General features: G+C 36.9%; 1 protein-coding gene across 3 annotated transcripts in view; it reads right to left on the reverse strand.

Moving 5' to 3' along the window:
- Nucleotides 1–4,027: 4,027 nt before the first annotated feature.
- PHIP (pleckstrin homology domain interacting protein) overlaps nt 4,028–27,607 on the reverse strand; it is a 113,715-nt gene continuing 90,135 nt past the window's right edge. The window contains exons 28-40 of one of the 3 annotated variants that reach the window (XM_054063684.1): nt 26,819–26,930; nt 26,556–26,617; nt 24,893–25,048; nt 22,912–23,032; nt 20,952–21,077; nt 19,077–19,149; nt 18,629–18,679; nt 18,208–18,357; nt 16,412–16,564; nt 13,476–13,639; nt 12,727–13,007; nt 12,257–12,418; nt 4,028–10,355 (exon numbers count right to left, since the gene is read on the reverse strand). In XM_054063684.1, coding sequence (XP_053919659.1) covers nt 9,715–10,355; nt 12,257–12,418; nt 12,727–13,007; nt 13,476–13,639; nt 16,412–16,564; nt 18,208–18,357; nt 18,629–18,679; nt 19,077–19,149; nt 20,952–21,077; nt 22,912–23,032; nt 24,893–25,048; nt 26,556–26,617; nt 26,819–26,930 — 2,252 coding nt within the window. In that variant the 3' untranslated portion in view covers nt 4,028–9,714. Of the gene's footprint in view, nt 10,359–12,256; nt 12,419–12,726; nt 13,008–13,475; nt 13,640–16,411; nt 16,565–18,207; nt 18,358–18,628; nt 18,680–19,076; nt 19,150–20,951; nt 21,078–22,911; nt 23,033–24,892; nt 25,049–26,555; nt 26,618–26,818; nt 26,931–27,607 lie in introns of all 3 variants that reach the window. The other 2 variants (XM_054063683.1, XM_054063685.1) reach the window with 2 other exon arrangements.

Raw genomic sequence — 27,607 nt, forward strand, 5'->3', positions numbered from 1 at the left:
GTTTGTAGTGCAAGAGCCATAGAGAGACTGAACGCCTGCGGGCTCTGTCGTGACTCAGAGGTGTGCAGAGAGGAGAGCCAAGCCCCTCCTTATTCCCTGCGGAACTGCAAGGCCTTGATACTGGTCTAACCAAAAGGATCTTCGTGGTCTGATTGCACTGGGATCCTGCACAGGATCACAGCGGTTTCCCTTACTTACCAGGCAATGGTTACCACAGCGGGAGTGCTTCCCGACCTTTCGACCGCAGCTGGGCCACCAGCAAGAGCCTCGGGCAGAGCAAGCACAGGCAAAGAGCCAGCCACAACTGTGTGACGAGTGCAGCCATGTGGGAGGGGAGAGACATCTTCCTCAACCACCTCTGCTTCATCCTGGAGACGTCAGCACAACATGCTTAAAGGAAGGTTTGAGCACCAGCTCTACCTGTCACTAACTGGCAACTCACAGAATAGTTTGGGTTGGAAGGGACCTTAAAGATCACCATCTCCAACCCCCCTGCCATGGGCAGGGACACCCAAGGCCCCATCCAACCTGGCCTTGAACACCTCCAGGAATGGGGCAGCCACAGCTTCCCTGGGCAACCTGTGCCAGTCCCTCACCACTCATGGGGCCCTGAGCAGCCTGATCTGGTGGGATGTCCCTGCCCATGGCAGGGGGGTTGGAACTGGATGGTCTTTAAGATCCCTTCCAACCCAAACTATTCTATGACTCTATGATTCTCTTGATAAGACAAGGCATATTTTCAGAGCTGTGAAACAACAGCAATTACCAAGCTGTAGAAAACAAGGAAAATTGTGTTCTGGTCTGTAAAAGTTGCAAACAACCTCCTTCATGAAGGCCAAGATCTCCATAAACCAGGTATAATCAAATCACATGCACAGAGGGAAATGGGAATTCTCAATAGATCTGCAAAATCCGGATAAGGGAACTGTTACTCAGGAAACTGCACTTCTGCCGTGAGTTTTCCCTGACAATTATAGTCCCCTAAGGAGGAGAGAGGAGGCTTAACAGGGAGTCAAGGGCGCCGAGACAAGTGCAAGAATAAAGCCCAAAGCTCACAAGAAGTTTTAATGAATCTAAATGTTGTAAAAAGGGTAGAGACAATGCTACACAGTCCCTTTCCAAAGCCAGAGGAAAATTACAACTCGATAAATTAGCATGTGAGGAAAAACACCCTTTCCATGAGACAATTTCAGATGATCTACCTTGCTTAAGACAAAGCTTATGAGTTCTCTAATAATTTTCCTAAATAATCTAACCTCTCATTTCCCCTGTAACTTATACTATCAGAAGAGTTTAGTATTAACACACATTTTAAAATCTCAAACCTTTTACAGCCATCAAACAGAATAAAAATTTCGAGTACTAGCTTTTTAATCCTTCCCCATATACTTGTGCATTCAGATTAACTGATGTCAGACAGCAGGAGGACAGAGCGCGCACACCCCCAGCTTTTCGCACTGCGATTCCAGTTGGGCAAAAATATGCAGGACACTGAAAGGAGCTGGTGTGATCATTCATTGAAGAATTTGACTGTTTTAATAATTTTGTTCAGTAAATGTCCTCAAAACCTTGGTGAATGGGAAATTTTTGACGGCTCTATTCCCTTTCTTAGCAGTTCACAGAAGCTTGCACCACTCTCCCTGACAATAAAGAGAATGCAATTTTTGAATTAGGGTGCTCAAATGTGAGAAAAGTAACCCCACAAGATTTCCCCGCTGTAGAATGTAAGTGAAATAATTCTTTCTAGTGTGTTAGTCATATTCCAACTACCTTTGCATTTAAGCTCGTCTATTAATTTGGATGTCCTTGTTCAAAGTCAAATTCAGAGACCTGAGACAAAACACAAATTAACAGATAAAGCTGTCTGGCCTTTGAATACTAAGGTTTAGTTTTAACTTGGAATCTTCAGGAATTTGTCTCTGCAGAAATCTGATGCTGAGTGAATCGATTGCCTTTCTCTGCTCTCGCTGACTCTTCCTTTTGGGTTTTTTTTTCACTCGTGCCTACAAGGTAAAGTAAAACTAGAGGCAGATAGGATGAGGCTTAGGTAAAACTGTCTCATTTCTGAGACAAGAGAAGGAAACATGAAGGAAATCTGCATGGCTGCTACTAGATTAGAAACAGCATTCCCAAATTCTTTCCTTTGTCCTCCCTTCAGTGTGTGCACAGCCTTCAAAGTACAAGAGCGGATTCAGAAATCCTCACTACACTCCTGTAAGAGAGTCAATTAAGCCTGTTATGAAGATGTCTAACTAAAGATTTCTCTGAGCTAGAAAAACAACTTGACATTTGGGGCTCTGAGTTTCCCGTCCACATTAGTAAGACCCACAAAAATTATATTTTGCATGCTAATTGTATGTCCAATAACTCAGTTATATGCTATTTAAATTCCAGTCACCTTCTACATTGCTTGCTGGTTCTAGTTCTCTGGCACTTGCTTTATTTTCACGTGTGCTTCAAATAGAAACGTTGATTAATTTTTAAAGCCATTCCAATTTGCTCATTTGTCTTTAGGAAAAATGACAAACACTCTTTTGCGAAGCTTATATTGATTGCCAGAGTGGGAAGGAACTCGGGTTTTGGCACAAGAACCTTGCACTCTGAAAAAAAAATGGTTAACTTCAGTGATCATACATCATTTCCATCATCTAATGAGCTTTATGATCTAGCAGGAATAAATGGTACTGACGAGGTAATGAAGTACTAGTACTGGCACAGTCAGCATCGAGCTGTCAGATACCAGCATTTCACAGCATCTGTTAATCCCAAGCGAAGTCTTGATTCCTACTCAAAGTAAAATAACCACAGAAGGTTTCAAAAAGACACCTGTCACAGGAATGACAAGAGAACTGGGAAACAAATCTATTTTAAGGATTCTGTATGAAGTTACACAGAAAAACAAGACCTTTACAAAACAAAAAGGTAATGATCTGCTTAAGACTATTCACAGCAACAAAGCTGAACCCCTGGACCTGAGGTAGCTTGGTTTTGGAAGAGCATACCGCTATGATAATCATACCGTAACGCTGAGGAGGCACAGACAATACAACTGTCACCTCCAGTCCTCAACACAAACGTGGAAGGAAGCGTGCTGCATTTTCAATATTCTAAAATTATTTCTCTCCAAAACAGGCCAGTTACTAAAATTACACAAATACCCGAGATAACAGAGATTTTTCCTCATATGCTAAAACAAGCCTTGCTTTTGCCAGACTCCATAGTGGACATGTCTGGAAAGCTACAGGGAACTCAATTCATTCTGCTGTGACCACCTCTGACCCCGTCGCTCAGCAGCGCACGTACCTGCATCTGGGCAGTGAGTCAGGGCTTCTTCGGTTACTTCCATGTCGATATCACGTAAGGTACATAAGGAGGAAAAGATCACCTGATAAAGCAAATAACACGTGAAATTATAACAGAATCCACATGGTGCAGGACTTATACGACAAAATAAATGTTTGCTTTTTTTCAATCTACTGAGCAGAAACATGTAGGAATAAGCAAACAAAACCTGCAGGACCATGCAGACGTGTCTCGTATTGACTTTTCTGTGCATCACCTGTTCTGGGCAACTAGACTGGAGAGCAGTACTCTACACGCAGGGAACTTCTCTGCCTACATGCTCTTAGCTTCTGGAGTTGTAGTGAAGCAGAGATTTGCACACAGACTGGACGAAGCTCTGGTAAAAACAGTTGTCACCTGAACAGGGATGGCTTCTCGGAGGATGAGGGGTACCCTGCTGCACATGGGAAAGTGAGCTAAGAGGACTGGCAAGGTGGGATCGTTAGTGCCAGATGCTAGTGCCTTTAAATTACCTCCAGAATTAATGGTTTTAGTGAAAAGCCCTACAGACCAGCACTCCAGAGCAGCATGCTTTTGTTGTAATTTTGTCTGTTCCCACATGATACACTATACCATACTGCATATTCTGTGAGGAATCAAAACAAACCAATTTTAGGCTGTTTAGGAATACATAAGCAATTGTCCCATAACACAGTAAATCACTAGAGAGAAACACACACTTTTGGACAGCTTAGAAAAACATGTTTTCTATTTATTTAAAAATAAGTTTGTAGTTACTACATTGCAGTGACAGTAATTCTTACACATACATTCTAGTTTGTATAAAAGGATTCAAAGTATTATGCATCAAAACTAACATAGAAAGTGTCCACATAACAGTAAAGAAATTTCCAATCCATATGTACAAAAAGAAAGGGCACTGTTATCCTGGTGAGATACTTCAGGTTATAACATGATAATCCAGATTTCCAGAAGGAAAAAAACCTTGATAAAGTTAAAGAATTATAGATTTCAAAACTGTTACTCATTACATACACCAGATTTGTGTTTTACATAATTCTGTACAAAATAAGCATAATTTTTAATCTGAAAATGTGTCAGTTTCAAAATTCACCTCTCTAGGTAATTTCCTTGAAGTTAAGCTCCACTCTATACATATTTAAGCATTATGACAGATTTAATTCACAAAAGATCATTATCCAGTTGTCTGCCACACTTCTGCAGTTTTAGTATGGTCCAAAAATGTAACTTCTGTACGGTCTCAATGTCTTGGCAAACCAACACACGCAGTTGTAAGCACAAAACAGTACATGTACATCATACAGGCATGTGCACGGTCGGCACTTCTATTTCTTTCTATGCCTAATTTGTATGACCTCATTCTTTGTTCTTTCACAGTAGAAATTCATAATATGGTACTACCTTCCTTCCCTAAAATGTATTGTTGGCATTATTTGAAGCGAATTTCCTGATGTATTTATCTGCATTAAAAGGATCCAAATCACTACTCACCTCACTACCTACCTCCTAAAAGCTAAATTTAATCACCTGTATTTTATTGCAGCATATAAGGTTTCTCCCTAGAGTGCCTTGAGGCTGTTATAACCTTGGGAAAAGGTGGGGAGGGGCGGGGGAGCTAATTGCCTTTTTCTGCATTTTAAGGTGCTTTTCAATCTGACTTTCCTGGGGCATTTCCTCCTCCAACACAATGTAAATACAACACGGCAAATCCCACATTAAAATTATCCCATAGCGAGAGCACCTAGAGGTTAGCTCTAGTTTAAAAGCTACCTGTTATTTACCCCAGACACAGCAGAAGTGTACAAGCTGTGTTCCCAATTCAGGAACAGGAAACTAGATAAGCTGTCAATACCAGATTTGTTATTGGAAACACATTGTCAAGCCTTGGCCAATTTTATGACATTTAATACACTTTCCTCCACGTATGAACAAGCATGTATATACATAATTTTACAGCGGAAAACTAACAGCCCTTTTATCACTTGAATATCTAGGTCCCCTTGGAAACCAATCTGTTACAAGAACCTCAAGGTAAAGAAAATATATATAATTTTACACAGTTAATTTGTCTTCATTAGGTAGTAAACAGAATATGAGCTTGTGCTGTTTCCAGGTGAAGTTTTAAAGCCTTCTACCTTCTTTATCACAGCACTGTTACAGAGTTGTATCTAAATTCTTGTTAAATAACCAACTCTTAAACATAAGGCAAAAAGAAAAAAAAAAAAACCTTTGAAAAAGTACTGCAGACAAAACGTACATCAGAGTAAGGTAAGGACTCAGGACACAATGCAATTATTGTGGTATAGCTGTATCTTGATGGACCAGCAAATATGTTAAATTACCTCAACAAGATTCGCATGCTTCAAACTAAATGCGAATGTTGATAAAGGTGAGCTTAAAACCTCTACCCTCCAATTTACTATGCAAGTACAGGGTGAAAGGGTCCCATCCAGTTAAGCCTATTGCTTTTCCAGAACAGGTCAACCATTTAACATGTGCCTAAATTCAAATTACACGCAAAAGCATTTACTCGTAGTCCTCGATCCAACAAAAATGAGCAAAAGATCTAACAATGTGGTGTAAAAATTGTAACAAGCTTGAAGTTACTGAACAGACAGACAATTTGTATGTTGTATGTAGTCTTTTTTTTTTGGTAAGACAAAAGCCTCTGGCACAAAATGGGAATTGGTACTTGAAAAAATATTTGTACAGCAATACAGTGAATAGGTTGTCTCTAAACTACAATTTATTTTTCATAGATATTAATATATCCTACGTGCTGCATCAGGGTCCTTTATCAATTAATACTTTTACAAATATTAAGCCATAGTAATATTTAACTCAACCAACTCAATCTTACAAGTCTATCAACAAACTGATCACGTGTACAACCCGGACACTGTACAAATAAACATATGCAAATATAATCACAGCAGTCTAATCACTGGAGGAAGACATTTTTCTGTAAAGTTGTATCACTGGTCATTGCCGAGTGATGAAGAGCTCTAGTTCAATATTGACAATGATGAACATCATAGTGGTAAAATTTAAGTTCAGTTCCCAGAGAACACACAAGAGAAACAAAATGGCTGGAGAGTTTTTAAGTAAGTAGGCACGGGTACAATGATTTCTGTTAAACATGTAGAGCACACTGGTATCACAAAAACAGAAGTGATTTCCTCACCGGCAGTTAGAGAACACACTGTTATTAAGATACCACCCAGTGGTAAATACCAATTTTAACGTTACCCAATATAGAGCAGAAATACCAGGACAATATCCTCATATCCATGTCAAATATAAATTAATTTAATGAATAAAACTGTGTGAATTGCTGCCAGGTCTGTAAGATCATTTGCACGTTTATGATTATGATCTTATGTAATATTTACAATGCATACATGAAACAAGCACACGATATTTTGATATTCCTTTTTCTGAACCAGTTGATAGGTACTTGGGATGGCATTATAAAACATGCACATAACTATAGTTCTCAAGTTATTTCAGAACATTGACCAACAGTTTATTGCTCACATTTAAAAGCTTAAGACTGTCTAATCAAAAGCTTTTTTTTGTGTTGATACAGAATGTCATAACAACCTCAAACAATACATTTTTCTCCGACCAAAATGCGTACTCTGATGGTGACGGAAGTCTCAGAAATAAAGTTTGCAACCTAGTGAAATTAAATTATAAAAATACAACTTTTAAATAAAGCTGGCATGAATTTCTAATAAAGTTTTAGTGTTGCTTCTATTAAAAAAAATGACCCAAATAATCCACAATTTATTTTAAAAGGAAAAACATTAATGTGCCTAACATGAGTTAAAAAATTACTGGCTAAAATCACCAATGTTTCGAGGTGGTAAGCAGTACCCAGGCTCTGTGGGTAAGGCCTTCTAGTCTCATAAAATTAAGATGCACAAATTTCTACCTACTGTTAGGGGAACGCAGATTATTTGTCTCTGAAACTTATATACAAGGTATTTTCGAGATATAAATATATACATAAACATGCCATATAAAACATTATTACAAATGGAGTAAATACAGAAGTTGAATTTTTGATATAATCTTTTATATATTACAATGCAGATAACATCAGGAAATTACACATTTTCAAATGATTGCCTTCATCAGTGAGATTTGACAAAATTAACAAGTAGAATTAGCTTTGATCTGTGAAGCTGTACTGCAACTGTACAACCCTAGCTTGTATTACCATGTGTTTAGTGACTCCATTTTAACTGAATGATAAAGAAATACTTGTTAGAAAAAATAAATATAGCAATACATGAAATGCAAGCTAATCCCTGCTCTCCAAATTCGTATCCAAAACAATTCAAAGAGAATCTGGAAAAATCTTTTAGTTATTTTTTGTAGCAAAATGCATTATGAACTACATGAAAATAGGTACAGTGGATACCAATTTGCTCTCCACGGTGGCATATTTATGTCCCTCTTGGTAGCAGATACCAATGTTCTTTGTTCAAATATTTAAGCTTTTGGGTTTTTTTTTTTTGTAACAGAAAATAAGAGTGAAGAATCAGTACGTGTACAGAATCTGTGCAAATTTAAGGTCTTAATTCTGTATGCCCTCCCTTCCAAATATTGCAGAGGGCGTTTGTAAAAAAAATTATTAAGTAAGGGTGTACAGAATTGAGGTTTCATTTCAGGTTTATTTTTTCAACTAAGTTAACGTCACACACCAAAAAGAAATCTTTCACACTACTCAAGCTTCCAAAACTATGTATAACCAGAAAATTTTGGTTACATTTTTGTACCATACCAGATCTCAGAAAATATGACTACTTCTGCATTTTTTTCCCTTAAAACTGGACAACATTTTAAGTGATAGAAAATGGTATTAAAGTTTGTTCGTAAAGGTATAAAATAACTAAATGTACCATAAACAAATAAATAACTGCTTCTCTTTTCCAGAGCAGTACATATAACAATACATTCCCCTAAGTCATATAGTTATCATTTACAATAGACAACTTAATTTTACTAAGGATGCGAGAAATAATAGAATACAAGGCACAATCATTAAATGGAATTTTTCTTTAGGGTGTATATTGACTCATGTCAGCGTGATATACCATAAAAAGTGCAGAAAAACACAATGTGCAATGAGACCACTGTATAAAACATGATTGCATAAAAAGTGATTTGGCCTTTTAACCTCAATAATTGAAAATAACCAATCTTCCCCTTAAAATTAAACTATAAAGTATGACACTTTAAAATTTATTTTCAATTCTAGTGCTATCTAAAAAATCCTGAAAAAAATTTATACCTGGGTAATATCTTATATGTATGTGTTTATGTATATATTAATATATACACATACACTTTTCTTTGTAGGTTAGTTTAGCCTCTTAAGCATGTCTAGAGTTGTAGAAACAACAATCTGGATCAGAAAGTAAACATAATTTCATACCTGTCCTGTAATTTCCTTGAATCCTTTAACCAATTATACATTTTGTCTAAAACATCTCTGTCAAAGGACCCCACCAGTGCATTATTTTCTACCAAAAGTACCAAAAAGGATACATTTCAGAACGTTAAGAACTTACTATTGAAAACAATACACAGCTTTTATCACTGCAAATGGTATGCTGTACTGACACTCAAAAAGAAAGAAAAAAGGCTTTCCACTGCACTGATTCTCAGTCTTTGGCACAATAAACAGAGATTTAGTGATTGATACAAGAATCAAGGTCTGAAAAATTAGACATTAGTCAAACTTTTTCCAATGTGGATATATATATATATTTGTGACAACATTTTTGCTATGTTTGGCAGAACTTGGATAAACCAACAGCCTGTGCTAGGCTTCTTTTGCAGTTGAACGTTCCATCACAACTGAAATCAAACATTTTCAGATTAGCAAAGTTTGGTATTTTTGTAGTTAACAGACATGTAAATGAATTTACTGCCACTTTTCGACAAAATCTGCCTTCCTAAACAACTTGACTTTACAATCAAAGTGTACCTTGCTCGGTCAAAAATAGACTCCTGTTTTCAGTTTGTGGCATAAAAAGTTCTATCACCTTTATTTAATCGTGTAGAGATAACTAAGCACTACTCGAGCAGAGTAGTTCTCAACTCTGTACGTCTGTGAGAGATTGCTTCAATTATTCTCAAATGTGAACAAAATGACTTGAAATGCATAACCTATTTGGAGGGCAATAAATAGCAAAAGTTTAAAATATATATTTCTTTCAAAGAATGTTCTTTCAGTTTATTTTTTGCTAAATTTTTCTCCTCAAATCAGAACATATTCTTCTAACCCATAATAGCAGCAGGGAAGCAGAATTCTGTTCTGCTGTTCCTCAACTGTACCTGCTTCATAGCATTCTGAAGTAAAACCCTTGACAAAAATTACCAACCAATTAAATTAGCTTTTGCTTTTTCAGTCAACTTTCGGACTCTGCCTCTACTAGATGTTCCAAAAGTTAAGGAGGTGTCTTCAAACAATAGCTGCCTTTGCTCTTCCTCAGAGTCATCTTCATTGTAAAAGGCTGTCCTCCTACCCTGGTTTCTAGTTCTCATGTGAGGTTCAGAATCTTTAAGCTCTTCAGAGCCCTCCTCCATAGGCTTAGCTATCTTTTTCCTCCTGCTTCTTGTTTGCATTTTAACATTCACAGGAACTAAGAGGTTCGAGCCTGGCTGATGGGTCTTTAACTTCCTTTTTGGCTTTCTACCCCCACGGCCTTTTTTTTGCAACAAGTCTTCCTTCATATTATTTCCAGAAAGAGAATTGCATGCAGTAGAAGCAGAGGCTTCTTCTGGTGTATCCCTTGAGGTCTGGATTGCATTCTGCTCTGCAGCCTTTTGCTGTTCAATCATTTGTAGCTTTTTTGGTTTCCTGCCTCTTTTCTTGTGCACCACTTCACAGCCAGTGTTATTAGTCTCCACCTTCGGTTTCCGTCCAGGACCTCTTTTAACTGGAGGTTTTGAAGGCTGTCCCCCATGTCCGTTCACCTGAATGCTTCCTGATGCCAAAGAGTTATTCTTGCAATCTGCTGTAAAGAAATGAGAGTACTCATCATGTAACAGATTTGCATTTGCATTTTCACACTGCCTTAATAAACCTCTTACTAATATATCTGAAAAGATTTGCAGTGATTGCAAATGTGTCAAAAACTAAGAAACCCAAAATCACGCTTCATGCCAGTATGCAATGAGGAGCAGCTTCTAGTGGGGTTTAGCTCAAGATAGCTTGAAGAGAAAAGGGGGGAGCAAGAGAACAGTTCAAGCATTTTTCTTCACTAGTATACCACCAGTGGACAAAAACTCCTATTTGGTATCTACAACTGCAAAATATTGCTCAAGAAGCATTGCTGCAAGGATTGGGAACGCTTCATAGCAAGTCATCTCTGGAGAAATGAAAAAATTTCTTTCAGCCTGACCCAGTGTGCTTTATAGCCAGTTCATAACCTGGTGATTCTATGATTCTATGATTAGACCAGGATTATTGCAACAAAAGCAAGGAAAATGGTAGAAATGTAGAAGACTAACAACAACAACAACAAAAAATTGTATGTGATTTTCACAGCTTTCCCACATTAATAGAAATATGGTAGAAAGTATTTAGTGGGATGTCCCTGCTCATGGCACGGGGGTTGGAACTAGATGATCTTTAAGGTCCCTTCCAACCCTAACTATTCTATGATTTTCTTGGAGACATTTATGGGTTATGAGTTTCTTAGACGAGTGGTACTCAGCTTCCTCAGCGCGGCAAGTCACAGGATCTCTTATGGAGAGGTTCTAATACCACCATCCTTGCCTAAAACACGACCAGGAACAGACTCAGTGCCAGCATGATAGTTCACCCAATCCTTTGTTGGAATGTCCATGCACTGCTCCTGCTGTGTTCAAATAAGCCCCATCATGCACAGAAGCACAGGCTGCCACTGTCACATGAGTGGATGTGCAGGAGAGCAAGGATCAAGTCAGCAACATTCAGATACCTCTGACATGACCAAACATCTCACTATATAATGGGTGCATATTTAACCACGCAATGAGTAACAGACTTAGGCCTTTGTGAGAAAGCTTGCAAGGAATAGACAGATGATTTGACTTGTCAGATCATAACTACTTTTTCAGAAGCGTGTAAGAACAAACAGATAACCCTTAGGGAGAGTAGGACTACAAGGAACAAACAGATTAGATAGGTGGGGCACAATTTGCTTTATCCATCTTCAGAGAAAAGATGTTTAGTGCATCTAGCTGCTTCACAGCAGCTTCATAACAGTTCAAAATGCCTTCATAAACAGGAAAGCTTTTATGACAAGGAGATCTTAAATATTTGAGTCTCCACAGAAGCTTTGAGTTAAGGTATCCACACATCAAAAGACCAAGCAAGTTCAGTCAGAAGATTACATGAAACTAGGTCTGACCAGTCCATACAAACACACGAAACAGAAGCAGTAAACAAGGCACAGTTGTACGTTGCTGTGGCAAAACATGAAAGAACAGAATTGCAGTTGGGGTGCTCTGATCTTTATGCTTGTGGCTGCGGAGAGTGGCATCACAGTCAGCGTTACAGACCCCAATACAACCCACAAGTTTTACTAGGTAAAACCCACAGGTTTTAAAGTGTGACCCTGCAGAAGTCTAGTTTGGAATCGGGCAACTCATAACACGACCCCTGAAATAGCTTAAATGAAGATACAAGTATGGTCACATATCAATGTTAGCTAGACAAGGCAGCATCACACATGGAAATGGTGCTAGGAATAGCCAAAACCATGCCCATTTTTTAAGTAGTAAATTAACTGGTGCTGAGATGCTCCACTAGATTTCCTTATTCTGCTAAATCATAATTCATATTAATTTCCCTACCCTAAAGTTACCATAACACTACAGCTACTACACCAATAACTGAGGAGGGCGAAGTTCCAAGAAAACTCCATACCTTGTTGATTAACAGTAGAAGATTTTACTTTGCGCTTGATTTGCTTCTCTTTGTCAGGATTTTCTTTTGTGGTATTATTCCTAGTGCTATGACTGTTATCAGATTGACTAGGGTTTAATACAATATTCTGGTTCTTGGAATGTTTGGTTGAATTCTCCAGTACTAGAAGGACAAAAAAAAATAAATAAATTATTCAGGTTTGGTAGCTTATACCACTAAATCTTATCTGTCTAAAAAACAAGTCACATTCTACTAGAAACAAACAATTTGAATCAACGATCTAGAAATGTGAAAGCTTCCTGTATAAAACAGCATTGCCTAGCTCATTCAGTTTTCCTCTGAAGAAACTCGAAGGCCCAGCAGCTTGAAAACAGAACCAGTCTTAAAATAGACAAATACATTCCATTTCCAAAAAGTTTTATGTTTAAAAATATTCACAGCTTAAAAAAAAAGTCACAAAACCAACTTGCCTGACTTTCCTGACCCTGCAGTAGTACTAGGCTTTGTAATTAAAGGCTTTATTGTTAAAGGCTTTGCTCCTGAAGAAGTAGATGGTTGCTCTGTAACACCCACATCTGTTATCCCCCTATTGCTTCGAGTCCGCACAAGGGAAGAGGTTTCAGCTGCTTTTCCATTCATCTGAGGTGGAGCATGTCTCAGTGCTGTTGACCGTGCAGGTGCAGAAGATGAAGAGGTGGCAGAAGTTTCTGCCTTCAGATGAGGTTTTATTAATCTCCTCTTCCTTTCAGGGCTGCAAAAGGAATAACAATTTGTATCCTGGATGACCACTTTTTTTATTTTACAGGAATAAAATTAAATGCTAGTGTCTGAGACCATGGCAGTAAAGCAGACATCTCTGCATGAAGTATGTTAAAAATATGACATTTACTCTGGAAATTGATATGCTTGTGAGCCTCTGAAAAGTGACTCTTTACAATAAATGCTATAGTTAAATGACAAAGCATGATGCCATCACTATCCTAACGATGCTGTTTTACAGTACATGTTTGGCACTTATCTGGATTTTAAGCACTTACACTACTATAGCTCTAAGTAAAGTTTTAACACTCTTCCACATCATAGGGACTTGCATGTCAAAGCTATCATTCTGCAACACAGGGAACAGCACAGGAAGTATTAAGAAAAGAACACACTGAGTTCTACTGTTTACATATATCAAACTTGCACGGTGTTTAATGAATACTGCAAAGGAATGTACCTGGATGCAACACTACTGGAAACTGAGCTGCTTCTACTTCTTTTTTTCCTTCGTTTCTTTATCGTATTTCGTTTATGGAAGCGTAGGGCAGATTTATAATCCGATAAAATAGAACTTATGTGTTCTTCAAAGAAAGCAGAAAGTCGCAAACTCATGCTGTAGATCTGAAAAAGAAAAGCCAACAAATAAGCAAGTGTTACACTTTTCCAAAGTATAATTTTATTTATCATTGAATATTAGCTAGAAAAGTAAACTGATTAATACAGATTTTTTTAAAAGGAAATTTAAAAGCTGTCTCAAAAAATTTACACCAATCCATGTGTGGCTTCCCTTTAACTATTTTCATGGGTTTGGAAAGTGTATTACAGCTGAAGATCATACACAAACCACAAAATTAGAAAAGCCACTTTTCCACCTGCCTTTCCAGAACGCATCCTTTTCTTGCTCCAGCAGAAACCACAAAGAGAGATCCTTAATGGAATTCTACTGTATCATACCTGGGGTCATGAACTCTAATTTTCTTCCACATTAAACTGCAACCTTATACCCTATATTTGAACACCAGTCTGCTCCTCTTATGAATGAATTGATATGACCAAAAAGTTGGTTGCAACAGATGCATTAAATGTATTACAATTGCACTGCCTCACATACTTCTCCTTTTTTTTAAGACAGAGATTCAAATCAATCTTGGTTTAAATTGCAATTAATTATTTAAGCACAGTTGCTATTAATTCTGGAAACAAAAACACCGAAGAGGGAACACAGCACCTTCTTAGAACATGAAGCACAAAGACAACGTTGAACAGTTGCCTGCCTAATAACACACTGGATAAACTGAGTGCCAGACTAAAAAGCAAGTGTGGCAAATTCTGAATGCACAGAGGACATCCAAAGAAATTCTGTAGAAAATATGTAAAGAAAATATAAAACCACATGTTTAATGTGCCAGGGGAAAAAAAAATGATAGGTTTAGATTTACTCTTAAAGTAAGCATCAGTGATTTAACATATGATGCTAAAAATACCACTGAATGATAAGTGAGGGTGAAATTATCACCATTCAGCAACTACATGTTAGATGCACTGAAAGTCCATAGGTTCTGAATATCCATTTTTAAGTAAAAGAAAAGAGCTGCAAGTTTACTACTATACCAGTCTGCTTGGAAGAAACACGAAAGACTACAAAAGTGTCAAAAATCTGTGAAATCACTCCAGAGCTGAGAAAATTTCACATATCATCCTCTTTGTTTAAAGAGATCAAGAGGAGAAAAAAACCCCAAAAGCAACAAAAGAATTCAGACCTGCCTCAAAAGCCCTGCCCTTTGAAGCAACCAGAAGACAAAATTCTGATTCTTAGGCAGCCCAAGCAGAGAGTGGGATTGTCTGTTAGTAACTGAAGAGAAACCAGCCACTGATCGGTCCTTCTTGCTAGTTGCCTGTTAAGAAATTTGTTCCGCATTTTAAGACAGTGAAGTCCTGATAATTGCACCAGTACAGGTTAGGGATTGACCTGCTGGAAAGCAGCTTTGCAGAGAAGGACCTGCTAGTTCTGGTGGACAACATGCTAATCATGATCCAGCAATGCACCCTTGCAGCCAAGAAGGCCAATGGGGTGCATTAAGGAGCCATGGCTAGCAGATCAAAGAAAGTTCTCCTCCTCCTCTACTCTGTTCTAGTGAGGCCCCATCTGGAGTACTGTGTCCAGTTCCAAGCCCCCCAGCTCAAGAAAGACAATCAATTCCTGGAGAGAGTCCAGTGAGGGCCACAAAGATGATCAGAGGCCTGGAGCATCTCAGTAATGAGGAAAGGCAGAAATATCTGGGTCTGTTTAGCCTGGAGAAGAGAAGACTGAGAGGGGATCTTATCAATACTTATAAATATCTAAAGGGCTGGTGTCAAGATGATGGGGTGACTCTTCAGTAGTGCCCAGTAACACAGGACAGGGGGCAATGGGCACAAACCGGAAGTTCCACCTGAATATGAGGAAAAACTCCTTTGTTGTGAGGGTGATGGAGCACTGGAACAGGCTGCCCAGAGCGGTTGTGGAATCTCCTTCTCTGGATGTATTCAAAACCTGCCTGGACGCATTCCTCTGCAACCTGCTCGGGGGGTAAACCTGCTTTAGCAGGGGAGTTGGACTGGATGATCTCCAGAGGTCCATTCTAATCCCTACCACTCTATGACTAATTTGCTATTTAGAACAGCCAAACATAAAAGCTATTAATAATTCTAGTCTAACACCTGAAGCACACTAGTATAAAAAACGCTACACAGAAGCCTTGAATACACCCGAGTATCCATTTGTGACCATTGCTGCTAACACATACTGCACATACAAGTCAACATGGGAGGAAACATTACTAACTGCCACTGGCAGAGCATTTCAGAAACAGCTCAGTAAGAAAGGCTTTATAGGCTCTTGCTTTATATAAATGCTTCATTACAATCGAGCTGCATACTGGCAAACAACAGGGAATTCCATTATCCTCTACTCTATACCTGGATATTTCAGCTTGGGACAATCTCCAAAGCGGAGGAGTTTGGGGCTCTGTGTGTGTGTAAGTGTGTTTTAAAAAATCCAGTTTCTTTGCAAATATATCAATTAAATTTCACTAGTATACCCACAATCATGTTTCTACAAATCTTTCCTCCAATGTGGCTCTCCCTTTAGATCCACTTGCAAATATTTACTTTTGAAACACACTTGCAGAACAGCAGACCTTAAGGCATTTAAACAGCATACAATCCTTTCCTTTAAAATATAAAGCTTTGCTACTTTCTCAGTAGCTGAGACTACTCTCTCAGTGTCTGGAGATCAGAAATAATTAAACTTCTTTTTAAAGTAATCAATTACACTGCCTCTCTGTTTTCCTGTCCTGTATTTTTCAAATGCAAGTATTCTTTCAAACAAAAAGAAAAAAAGAAAATTGTTACCCTTGATCTTTTACTTGGTGTATAGGCCTTGGAATTGCTGAAAATCAGTCTCACATCTTTACATAACTCCATCGGTGACTCATAGTTTCCAGCTTCCAGTGTTTCTCTAACAGTAGCAAAATCCATAGGAGTGTCGATAATATCCCGATAATCCTGTTAAGAAACAACACAGCAACCTATTACAATTTTTTTTGAAGTCTTAATGTATCATTTTCATTAGGTTGAATTTGATAAACCTCTTTAAACCAAACGTTGTCTTCAAACAGGTATGGATGACTGCTAAAGGTGTTTTGCTCTTCTCTACTCATACACAATATAACTCCTCACAGACATACCTGACAGGATCTAGGTTAGAAGATAAGTGATACAAGACTTAATTAATTTTGCAAATAGATTTACTGAAATACAGAGCTCAAAATCTTGTGTCCCAAGGGTTATATTACTGACATACTGTCACGAATATAACAACAGTATGCAAGTGTGACCACAAGCTCTCTGGATGGCTTAATAGCTCAAACTTAGGGCCCAATACTGTTCTGACATATGAGCTTTAAAATAATGAAGTTTGAATATTTGAATCTGATCAGAGGCTTAGCACATCCCTTCTGAAAGCCGAGCAGTTTCCCAAATGGAGACCTGCAATTTAGGAAAGTAATATTAAGATTTTGAAAACTCCACAGGCTTAAATAGGACCCTGTTCAAACCAATGACTGAACCTTTTTCCTAGGCTATGGAAGAAACAGACGAATATCCATATGACAAAAAGCTTAAAATACCAAAATTAACCACGAAGTTAACTTAATCCATCAGAACAAATTGAACCTATATGAAAGCCTCTGAATATTAAACAGGTTTGTGACACCAGGGAGCACCATGTTTCATGCCAAAGCCTAATAAGGTGTACTCCATCAGCTTATTCAAGTATCTCAAACACAAAGAGCCACTTGCAGTTGGCAACAACATAAACTTTAGGTTACTTCAAAAATTACAGTGCTCAATGACTGCAGAAGGCTCAAGACAGACCTAGCAGTGACTTCTGAAAGACAAGCACTTTTTTTCTCTAATTGGGATGATTACTTTCCCCCAAGCTAATCACCGTAGAGTGATATTTTAAATGAAAACTTAAGATGTGTTAGAAGGAAAGCATGCAGAACCTTTGCCTTGTTACTTAAAGTAAAACTAGCCTAAAAGGCTAAAACAGATCCAAGGCGACAAGGCTTTTGCGTTAAAATACTCTGTAATTACAAGTGGTTGCTCACAGCTATCCGAACTCCAGAGTTATCACCCAGGCAGAAAGTCAAATTCGTGAATGTCAGTCACTGTTACTACAGTTAATGGTTCACTACAGTTCGTCAGTGGGTATTTTTTCTGCATCAAACCCGGATGACTGCAATATGAAAATTACTTTGGTTTTATACTTCTGAAGTAAAAACAAAAATAATCCATGACAACATTTGTCACATGCAGCAACCAAACATATGTGCTTCATATATATCTCACCCAGAAAAGGAAAGATGCATCTTAATTGCAAAAGCTGTAATTTACTTTACAACATAGGCATCCCTGAACATAAAACATTTTATTTAAGAAAGCAGAGAAATACAGTTTTTATAAAAATTGCTTTAAGAAGACAAAAACCATTATCAAGTGACAACCAAGCACTGAAAAATAAATTTGTGTCAATAGAACTGTCTAAAGTTTCAATTAAAAGAACTGGAAAAATGGTAACAAGTTGAGGAAAAAAAAAAAATCTAAGAACTGGATTCTAACTAGTCTTCCTGTTGTTAAATACTCACTGGATATTCAAGGAGATCCACTGGTTGCCGAAATGGTTCAGAATCTTCGCACTGAAAAATAAGATTCAGCAACTCCTGGCATTGCTTCTTCCATGACTGAATGTCATACGACTGAGCTCTATTACGTAGCCTCCGCTTTGGCTGATGATCCTGAAATGACAATATTGTCTAGTATATATTAAATAAACTAGCTGGTTTTGCGAAACCTAACAGAAAAGGCACCCTGCAAGATATAGGTTCTCATCAATGAATTTGTAACGTGGCGGCACAGACAGAATAACACCTCACTTGAAGTTCAAAGCTTCCCAAAAGCTGAGATTACATGATAATAAAAACATTTTCAGTTTTACATTCCTTAGTTTACAAATGCATTTCTAATTATTTATAGCACTATAAATCATAAACAAACACACATATTTACCTTTCTTTTTCTAGTGGAAGTTCCTGGCACATTTGTATCTTTCTCTTCTTCCTTTGAGCAAGATAATGAGTCGCATAAAAAGGTTAAAAAAATATAAGCATATATGAGTAGGTGAGTTCTTTTATACGTCACTTATAATTTAAGTATTTACAGTTCTATCCCCGTCCCTCTGGGAAGCATTTATGTGACTGTCAGTTTTGAGAAACTCTCAGAAGTCTAAGCAGCATCTAAATTCTCCAATAAATAGCTAAAGCTCTCCAGAGAGAGAGGAGGGTGGATTTTTACCCAGATTTCCAGCTGACAAAAAAGAAACAGACAGAATGGACAGAAAAGAACACCCCACTCCTTTACAATGACTGAAAACAGTACTTTCGTATCCAGCAGGACAGAGACAGCGGTCCCGCTTCTCCAGTCTGTCAATGCCAATGTCTAAGACACAACCACTTACCTCATCAGAGTCAGACAACACTTTCTTCTTCATTGCATTGTATAATGGAATAATGTCATAGCAACTCTGGTCTCTGTGTAAAAAGAAACACATTAACACTTATTTTCCACCTTCAATTCATCTTGCCTAGAATAAGGAAAATGTTTACAAAGCCATTCCCACATAAAATAGTATCATTTAGTGTTATACGAATGCTAAAAAGGCTGCAGTAATAAAAGCTAATCTTCTGCTCAAAAAGCTGTAAAATATTATCCACACACTAAAAAATACAGACACTTAATGGTGTTAGTTTTTTTTAAATTAAAAAATCATAATCCTTTACCATGAATTTATTAGCATCAGAAAAATCTAATACAATACCATATAAAGGGCACTTTAATACATTAGCATCCATGATGCAAGTTATTTCTAAATGTAATGTTTATTTGTGTAAGGACTAAGACTGGTGTTGTATAAACCTCCATAATTAAATCAGCAAAACAAACACTGATTTTTAGTTCTTGCATAATATAGCAAACTCCTACATGAAAGAAAGCCCAAAGGTGTTCTACTACATAGCAATACAAATCACCAGAAAAAGGGAGTAAATACTCAGCAACTCTACACTGGAATTGCGATGAATAATATGGGCTACTGGGATTACCACTGTAACGGCTGGCGGAGAAGATCTCAAACAACACCCCCACGCTCCCACTTTCTGCTTTTTAAAAGACTCGGGTAACTTACAGACTACGCCTTAGACTCTCAGGGGCATCTAGACATCTCACTCTCCTTAGGACTATGGGGTTTGCCTTCCACATTCTAGGTCTTCCACCCTACAGATCAAACCCTTAAAAGAAAAGGTCTGGGCTTCATCTATATACTTTGCTAGTTCACTTCAATGAGTATATTAATAGACTCAACCTATAGGCCATTATTATATAAGAATATCCATGTGTTGCAATAATTTAGCCAAGCCAATTAAAAACACATACTTTGAAAAACCCTGAGTTGCTTAATTAATCAGAAAAAAAACATGCAGAACAAAGATGGTAAAGAAAAAGCAGTAACAAGAGAAGCCCTTTAGATACGTATCTGTTCCTAAAATTCTATTTCACTCAAGCTTTTAACATCTAAAGCAGGTTTTTTTCACTTTACAGCCAATATCAGAAATCACTGGCACTGAAGATAGCAAAGATCAGCACAGAGTCAAAAGTCCAAATGTCCAAATATGCAATGATATTCTAAAATTGACAACACACACAAAAAAGAAGAACAAGATTCAATTTAGCGCTTAAAAATCAAATCACTAAAAATGTTGATTTTTGTAAAACTAATGAAGTAGCTTGCCATTTCTACAAGGTGGGAGCAGCAGCGTTCACTCTAGCTCTGCAGATGTATCAAGTGACCATGAGAAATCAAACATTTCTCATTGAGTTTTTCTATAGAGTAATAAAAAAGAAGATTTGAAAGGCTACTATTTCTATAAACTACAAAGCTTCTGATTTTTATTTTGCATCTTGAACACCATTTTCAATGACATTATAAATGCCCACGATTATGCTAACAGAGGCAGTATTCAAACTCAAAATTAGAACTCCTAATTTACCTATAAATATATCTATCGCTCCATGAAGATACTCGGTCCCATTTTTATCATTTAGCAGAAAGGCTCTTGAAATAATACACCATGCCAATCTATCTACTAAAAAACTTAAATCTTGCTTTGCAAGATCACACGTTCTTTGTCAAGATAAGCTTTATGCTTTTTCACCCTAACATCAGAAAACAGGTTTATTCAAGTTGCAGAACTATCTCACTTTAAAATTCAGATCTGAAAAGGTTAAATACCTTGATATTCCTGCCTCTTACCAACAGACCTATAAAGCAACTCACTTTATGAAGTGCAGCAGAAGATCTGTGACAAATTTGGCAGATTTGACAATAGGACTTCCAGGTTCATTAAATGTGCGAGTGTTATGTTCTATGTACCGGACTTCCCACATTAATGAAGAAAGGCGCCTGTATAGGACAAGAGGGAAAGGAGTGGGGGAGAGACACTTGATTTCTAGTAATGTATATAAAACAGGAGTAAAAGCTTTACAACCTTCTTCCAGAGTATTATCCTATTCATAATTTTTTACAGTAAATCAGAAAACATGCACACTTCAATGTGTTAACCTATGTGACCAGCAGAAGGCAGCTTTCTCAGGCTTCCTGCTCTCATGTTACGTCCAGTAGTAATTTATATGAATGGCTTTAAGAATTTGCAGCTGATGTTCCTCAGGAAAATTCAGTTTTTATGAGTCCTTTATGATATACATATCCCACCCTATAGCACTTAATTCACAGATGAGGATTAACAAAATAGTAATAAAATTTACTGAAAGTATACATTTTTTGACAGACAAAGTGATCAGAATTCATCACATATTTCTGATTTAATGACCTAACCACAGAATAGCCACAACTTTGTAAAAAGTGATGCACAAAAGCAAAAAAAAAAAAACAAAAAAAATCCAAATGTAAAAAAGATGCAATAAAATAATACAATTTCAAATAAAAACTGACAGCATCGAAGTTGCAAATATACACAATCTTCTATTTTCACAGAAGCATAACATAATGAAAAGAAATCCTGCACAGTGTTTTATAGAGTTAAATAAGGGATCATTTAACATATTTAGTGTAGCATAAGCATTTAGATGTAATATAATCATTTTTATGGGTCTAGTATTTAGTTCTATACAATACCAGTAGTAACTGGAAAAGATCTTATTTTTTCTGTTTTGTTTTGCTTTTTTTAAAGAACCCCAAACTTACAGGCACGCTAAGACTCCTGGTTCAGAAGAGAAAAAATATATTTTAAGAAATGCCTCATGAAAAGCTACCAAAATCACAAGTAATCTGAAAAAAAAAAAAATCACTGGAAAACACAACACAAAGTGGTTGCTTATTGCCTAACCATGCCTTGACAATACTACAGAGGCCAGCTGAAGAAGTTATGCTGATTACCAACAATAACTTCCCACTCTTTTGACAACAGAAACAAAACCCAGCAAGAAGTTCTCACTTCTGATTGCAAAGTACATCACAGAGGTGAAATGTGGATTGCCACATACCACGCAATACACGTGGAACAATGTGCATTACTGCAATACATAGTATACATACAATACATAGTATATAAATATATATATACATAGTATATAAATATATATATATACATAGTATAAAAAAACAGGGAGGTTTTTGAAAATCAAAGACTTATTTTAATTCATAATTGAATCTTCAGTTAATAAGCATAAAGTGCTACAAATTTACTTCGAAATTTGGCCTCAAATAAAATGCTATACATGTTTATTCAAAACAAGTGTTAGAAGGACACTGATTTTCAAACCAGAAATATCTCAAGAACCAAAGGAAACAGCAGGACTTTAAAGGAGGATACTCTTACATGGATGTGCATCAGGACAAAAATAGCTGACATATTTCTAAGCTTTCTCTTATTAAAAAACAGTTATAAAAAAAAAAAAAAAAGAGTGAAGACAATCTTTTCCACTAAAAGTCATTGTACCAATCTAGTCTCTGGTCCTGCAATTTGAATCTCACACAGTACAGGGCACTTGCATAAGCAGGAATCTGAATGCCACATAATTCTAAAATACATTTTGGAGAAGAGATGTTCAGTCATTTTTAAACTTTATGAAGTGTAAACCTAGACCAAGGACAGAAGATGGGGGAAACAGAATGTGCACACCCATACCCCATCCCCGGTTGGGCATTAAAAGGCAAAGAGCTACCAAAACCATGGTTGGCGGTATTTCACAGCAGTAACTTGAGAATTCGATCTAACCTGTAAAATCTGCTTTCCAGTCTTTGTTTAATGGTACTGAGGTCTGTGGGATATGCCACAACAGTGCAATACATTGGGTAAGCTTGAAGATCCACAGGTGCCACAAATGCAGAAGCAATATCTAAACAGGATGAGGAAAAAAGGAAAATAATAAAAAAATCAAAGTTATATACACAGTGAAAGTCGATTAGTCATTTCATGACGACCCTCCCACAACATATGGTATTTCTTCATCTTTGAAATGCACAGCATTTTCCCCAAAACAGCAATAACAGCTGTAGATATCCTGAATTTTTGCGATAGTCCACATATAAAAGTGCTTGCCGAGGTGTATGCTGTAAGCATAATCACTACAGTGACTGCCCATTGTTGTGTATGAAGACTCCTCAGAGACATGGCACGTGCATGTAAAATATATATTTAAATCCACTTTTCAAATACGTGTAAATTACACGTATATGAATACATGCAATTCAGGGTTTTTATTTACAACACAGGCTCGTCTCATTTGGTTTTATATTGCCATTTTCCCATTTTCAAACAAAGCAATGCATTACATTCTAACCATAAATTTACACTACTATTTCAATCTCATTAAGGTATGGGGAAATTCACACATAAAATAGAAACACAACCTCCTATCCCTCCCTAACAGCAAAGGAGCGTTCTAAACCTCATCTACCATAATGCTAGAAGACTGCTGAGCAATTTAAGTCTGTGCACCTACACAAACTTGTCTTTTTTCTCCTGTACTTAGAAGCAGGAGTGCTTAGACACATCATCCTAACATTTTATACAAGGAGGGAAAGTATGGTAACACAAAAATAAAAAAACATTTAAACTCTTTCCCCAAAGTCTCTAAAAACAGAAAATATGTTGCTGCTAAACAGACTGCTCTTCTTCTAAAGCTGTTTACTTACGATTAGGAATGTTCTAGCAACTGCTACTTTGTACCAATCTGCACCACATATGTTCTACTTAAATCCCAAACCAAGCAGTATGCCATACAAGGTAATGCAAAATGTAAAACTGTAACTCTTAGAGTGAAAACAACTAAAATGTCATTTCCTCAAAAGTTTTCTTAATGTACTTCTATAATTTGAAGTACTACGTTGTATGGATATTGTGTTTCTTCTGGAAGCAAACAGAAGCTTTTTACCTAGTATGGCACCAAAGAAGCCATTACACAAGACATTTAGGTACCAGAAGGATTTTAAGAGTTAAGAGTTTTCTGGCTTTTTTGAAACGTAAGTGCCTTACCTTACTTTAAGTACTTATAAAAATCAGCTAAAACAAGCTATCCATAACAACTTATATATTTATGACCATAGCCACCCCCAAAACCCGCCTGCTGACCTAATAGAGTTTGCAGACCACAAAACCTACAGAAGACTTATGATTCAGCCTGTGTTTCACTGACAGATCTCTACTCGGGCACCCAACTTTGATCCTGTAAATGTTGCAGAGATGCGTTAAATGTTTTAACAGCTACCTTTTCAGAAGCTGTCTGTGAAGAGTAATTGCTCTACAACCAAACAGCAAGTGGCTTTTCATAATAAGTGAAATCAGGTATTTTTCCCTCAACATATTACATAACTACGGCAATGTGGGGAACAAAACGGGAATTAGAAAAGGCTAATACTGGGGAAATCTACACATTATAGCTAGCCATTCTCTAAGTAAGTATATTATATTCTGGGAGCTAAAGCAGAATCAAGTACTTGTTCTAACATGTAAAATCTGACATATGCTAGGGGGTTGGGTTTTCTATCAAAAAGCAACAGTCACATCTGAAAACAGAAAAAAATTTGGGGTTTTGTATGTACTCACTATACGAAAAATTTAAAAAAGTGTAAAGGAAATGTTGGTCCAGTTCATCAGGAGGTAAAAGGTGTATTTTATCACACTTGTTCTAGAGGTACACAAGCACAGTCTGAAAAATTTAACAAAAAAAATGTTTCCTGTATTATTCAGGATTTACCTAGAGTCATGAGTTGGTTTATTCCAGCAATAATTCTGTCACACTCCTCATCTCGAGTCCTGGAACCCCACTCTCCATCCAGAGGTTTGTAGAGCAGCGTTCTACGTTCATCATCTGTTAAAGGAACACTAGTTCCCAGTTCTTCTGGAAATACAGCTAGAATGTAACATGAAAACTAAATAAAAACTAAATCTTTGTATCTTGTGTAAGACATATACCTGTAATTCAAAGATATGTATCATTTTACTAACCAAAGCAAATGCCTAGATCTTGATTTGCTCAAAGACATTCTGGATGCATCCAGTATCCTTTCTGTGCATTGCTGTATGTTAAATCTAAATCCTCACAATGCAGTTTGGTGTACCAGTCCCGCATGAAACAAGATTTATTCCAAATAGCTAATGGCAGAATTTCTTTTCAAACCAACGAAGTATCAACCAACTCCTGTATCAAAGTTAAAGTTCATTGGGGTTTTCTTTGTTTCCTTCGGTTTGTTTTTTTTTTAACAGAAATTCTTGGTAATAAATTATTTTGGTAATGAATTGTCGATGATTTTAAGATGGAGTTTAAGATAATGACTTTGATGTAGAGGCTAAAACAGTCTCCAAGTAGTGGATCCACCTTGTCACAGTTTTATGAGGTCAAATACTAAAACCGGATCTTCTAAGCATCAAAATTAGAACCACCCTAGCCTTCTTAAGGGCCTACTTAACTTTAACAATTCATAATGTAACAGCAGATTTTCAGAGTAAAGGAAATCGTTCTGGATTTTCAGGAACAAAGTGCTCCTCTAACTTTTTCTTTAAAAGGAATGTGTAACAAAAGCCAGTAGTTGTGGATACAGCAGAAAAGTCAGGTTAAAGTTTGCTAATCTTCTTATTTTAATTATTTATTTTAGTTATGTTATAACTCTAACTTTTCTCTTTTACTAATGATTAAGAGGTACCCTCTAGAAGGGTTGAACCAAAATGAAAAATTGAAGTGAATACATTTACAACTGAAGAGAGTTAAGAAATAGTTATTTCTATTTATGAGTGACATCACGTTTCCTAGAAAAAAACAAGGAAAAATGCAGATTCCGCTTCATTCTAACAAGAATTCTACGAAATCTTCCAAAAACTTCAAGTGAGGAAAGAAGAAATACTACATTCTGGTCTGCAAACAGTGCCCATGCGATGCTGTCTGCTCTGTAGCATGTCTGTCTGCCACACATGCTGGGCCAGTCAGCGAGCAAATGTTACTGTTGTCAAACTATCTCACAGGTGAACGCTGAATCTTCAAAGCACTGAAGGTCTGCTGGCCTGCTGACAGGTCTCAGAGCAGCCAGCCTCCTCACAGCTGGCAAAGGGCACAGGTTTATCTTCAATCCTCCCTCACCGTACAAAAAGTTAACTTTAAGTGTATGACATCTGTTATAATTTGTGACATTTCTACTTCCAACATACACTTTGTTGGCCTAAATATGGCTGCTTTTCACAGTTCATTTATCTTGACCTGCTTTAGGTTTAATAATTGATTTAAGGATGTTCTTCAAATGCAACTTATTTGCAGTCCTTCCCTCTGCTCCCCAGGATAAACAGGATTATTTAGGTAAAACCACACAACATTATTTTTCTTCTTTAAATACACTCTTAAAGCAAATTACATTATTAATGTACCATACCATTACTTGGTATCAGCTCCATGTCCCAAGGGCTCATCTTCTCAGTATCACCATTGTCCCAGCTTAAAAATAACCACATTTAAATTATCTACTAATATTGCTTCAACAACGTAATTATTTAATGTTTGTAACGTTATTTATTTATATACCACAGAGTATTATAACAAACTGGTACAGTGAGATGCACAACTGAAATTAATGAAAGCAAGTTCATACAAAATAATTAATCTTAAAAAAAAAAAATTGAAGATAAATTTGCTAACCAGACATTGTAGCACTGAAATAAGCTATCAGGATAATCAGGCTGAAGAGGTTCTTGGCTTTCAATTGTTCCAAACCACCAAGCATCATCTATCACAGACCTGAAACGATCACCTAGGTAAGAGACAAAATAATTTAATCAAAACGAGGCTTCTTACTCCTTCTACAAAAAGCAGTTTTTAGACACCTTTGACTTGATCTTGAATACAGAAATCCCTTCCAACACTCGTAGAATCAACAGGCAAATGCAAGTCATACTCAGGTTTTAAAAAAAAACTGAATTCTTTCTGAAGGCTGCTTTTAAACCAAAATGAAAGTTAATATGGCATTAAAAATTTAATGATTTGCAAATCTATCTATATATTCTTTAATTTTATTTCTTAGTTTTATATAAAAGGCAAGACATTTAAATGCCATAACTTTTAAGACTCAAATCTAATTGCCTTAAACACTACAAACTCTTAAAAATCTGAGCAGCATTACACTTTTGTACAGGAAGTAGTATTTTACATGCTGCTGAGCTCCTCCCCCTTAGTTCCTGAAGTGCTTTTTCAGCTACACAAATGTAACTCGGACTCCTTTACCACTCAGGCAATGTGACTGATAAAAGAACAGAATTTATTAAAGCTTCTTCAAAAGGTTAGCAAGGTAATTCACTATGACTTGAAACAGTTTCACTACTGCAAAGCATTTGTCTATCTGAGAAAAAAGGTCAGAAGCATTATAAAAAAAAAAATTACACTTGAGAACACGTGTATTATACACCATCATAAATTCTAACATTTTCTGTT

The sequence above is a fragment of the Cuculus canorus genome, chromosome 3 (genome assembly GCF_017976375.1).
Source record: "Cuculus canorus isolate bCucCan1 chromosome 3, bCucCan1.pri, whole genome shotgun sequence".
In the NCBI taxonomy this organism is placed as follows: Eukaryota; Metazoa; Chordata; class Aves; order Cuculiformes; family Cuculidae; genus Cuculus; species Cuculus canorus.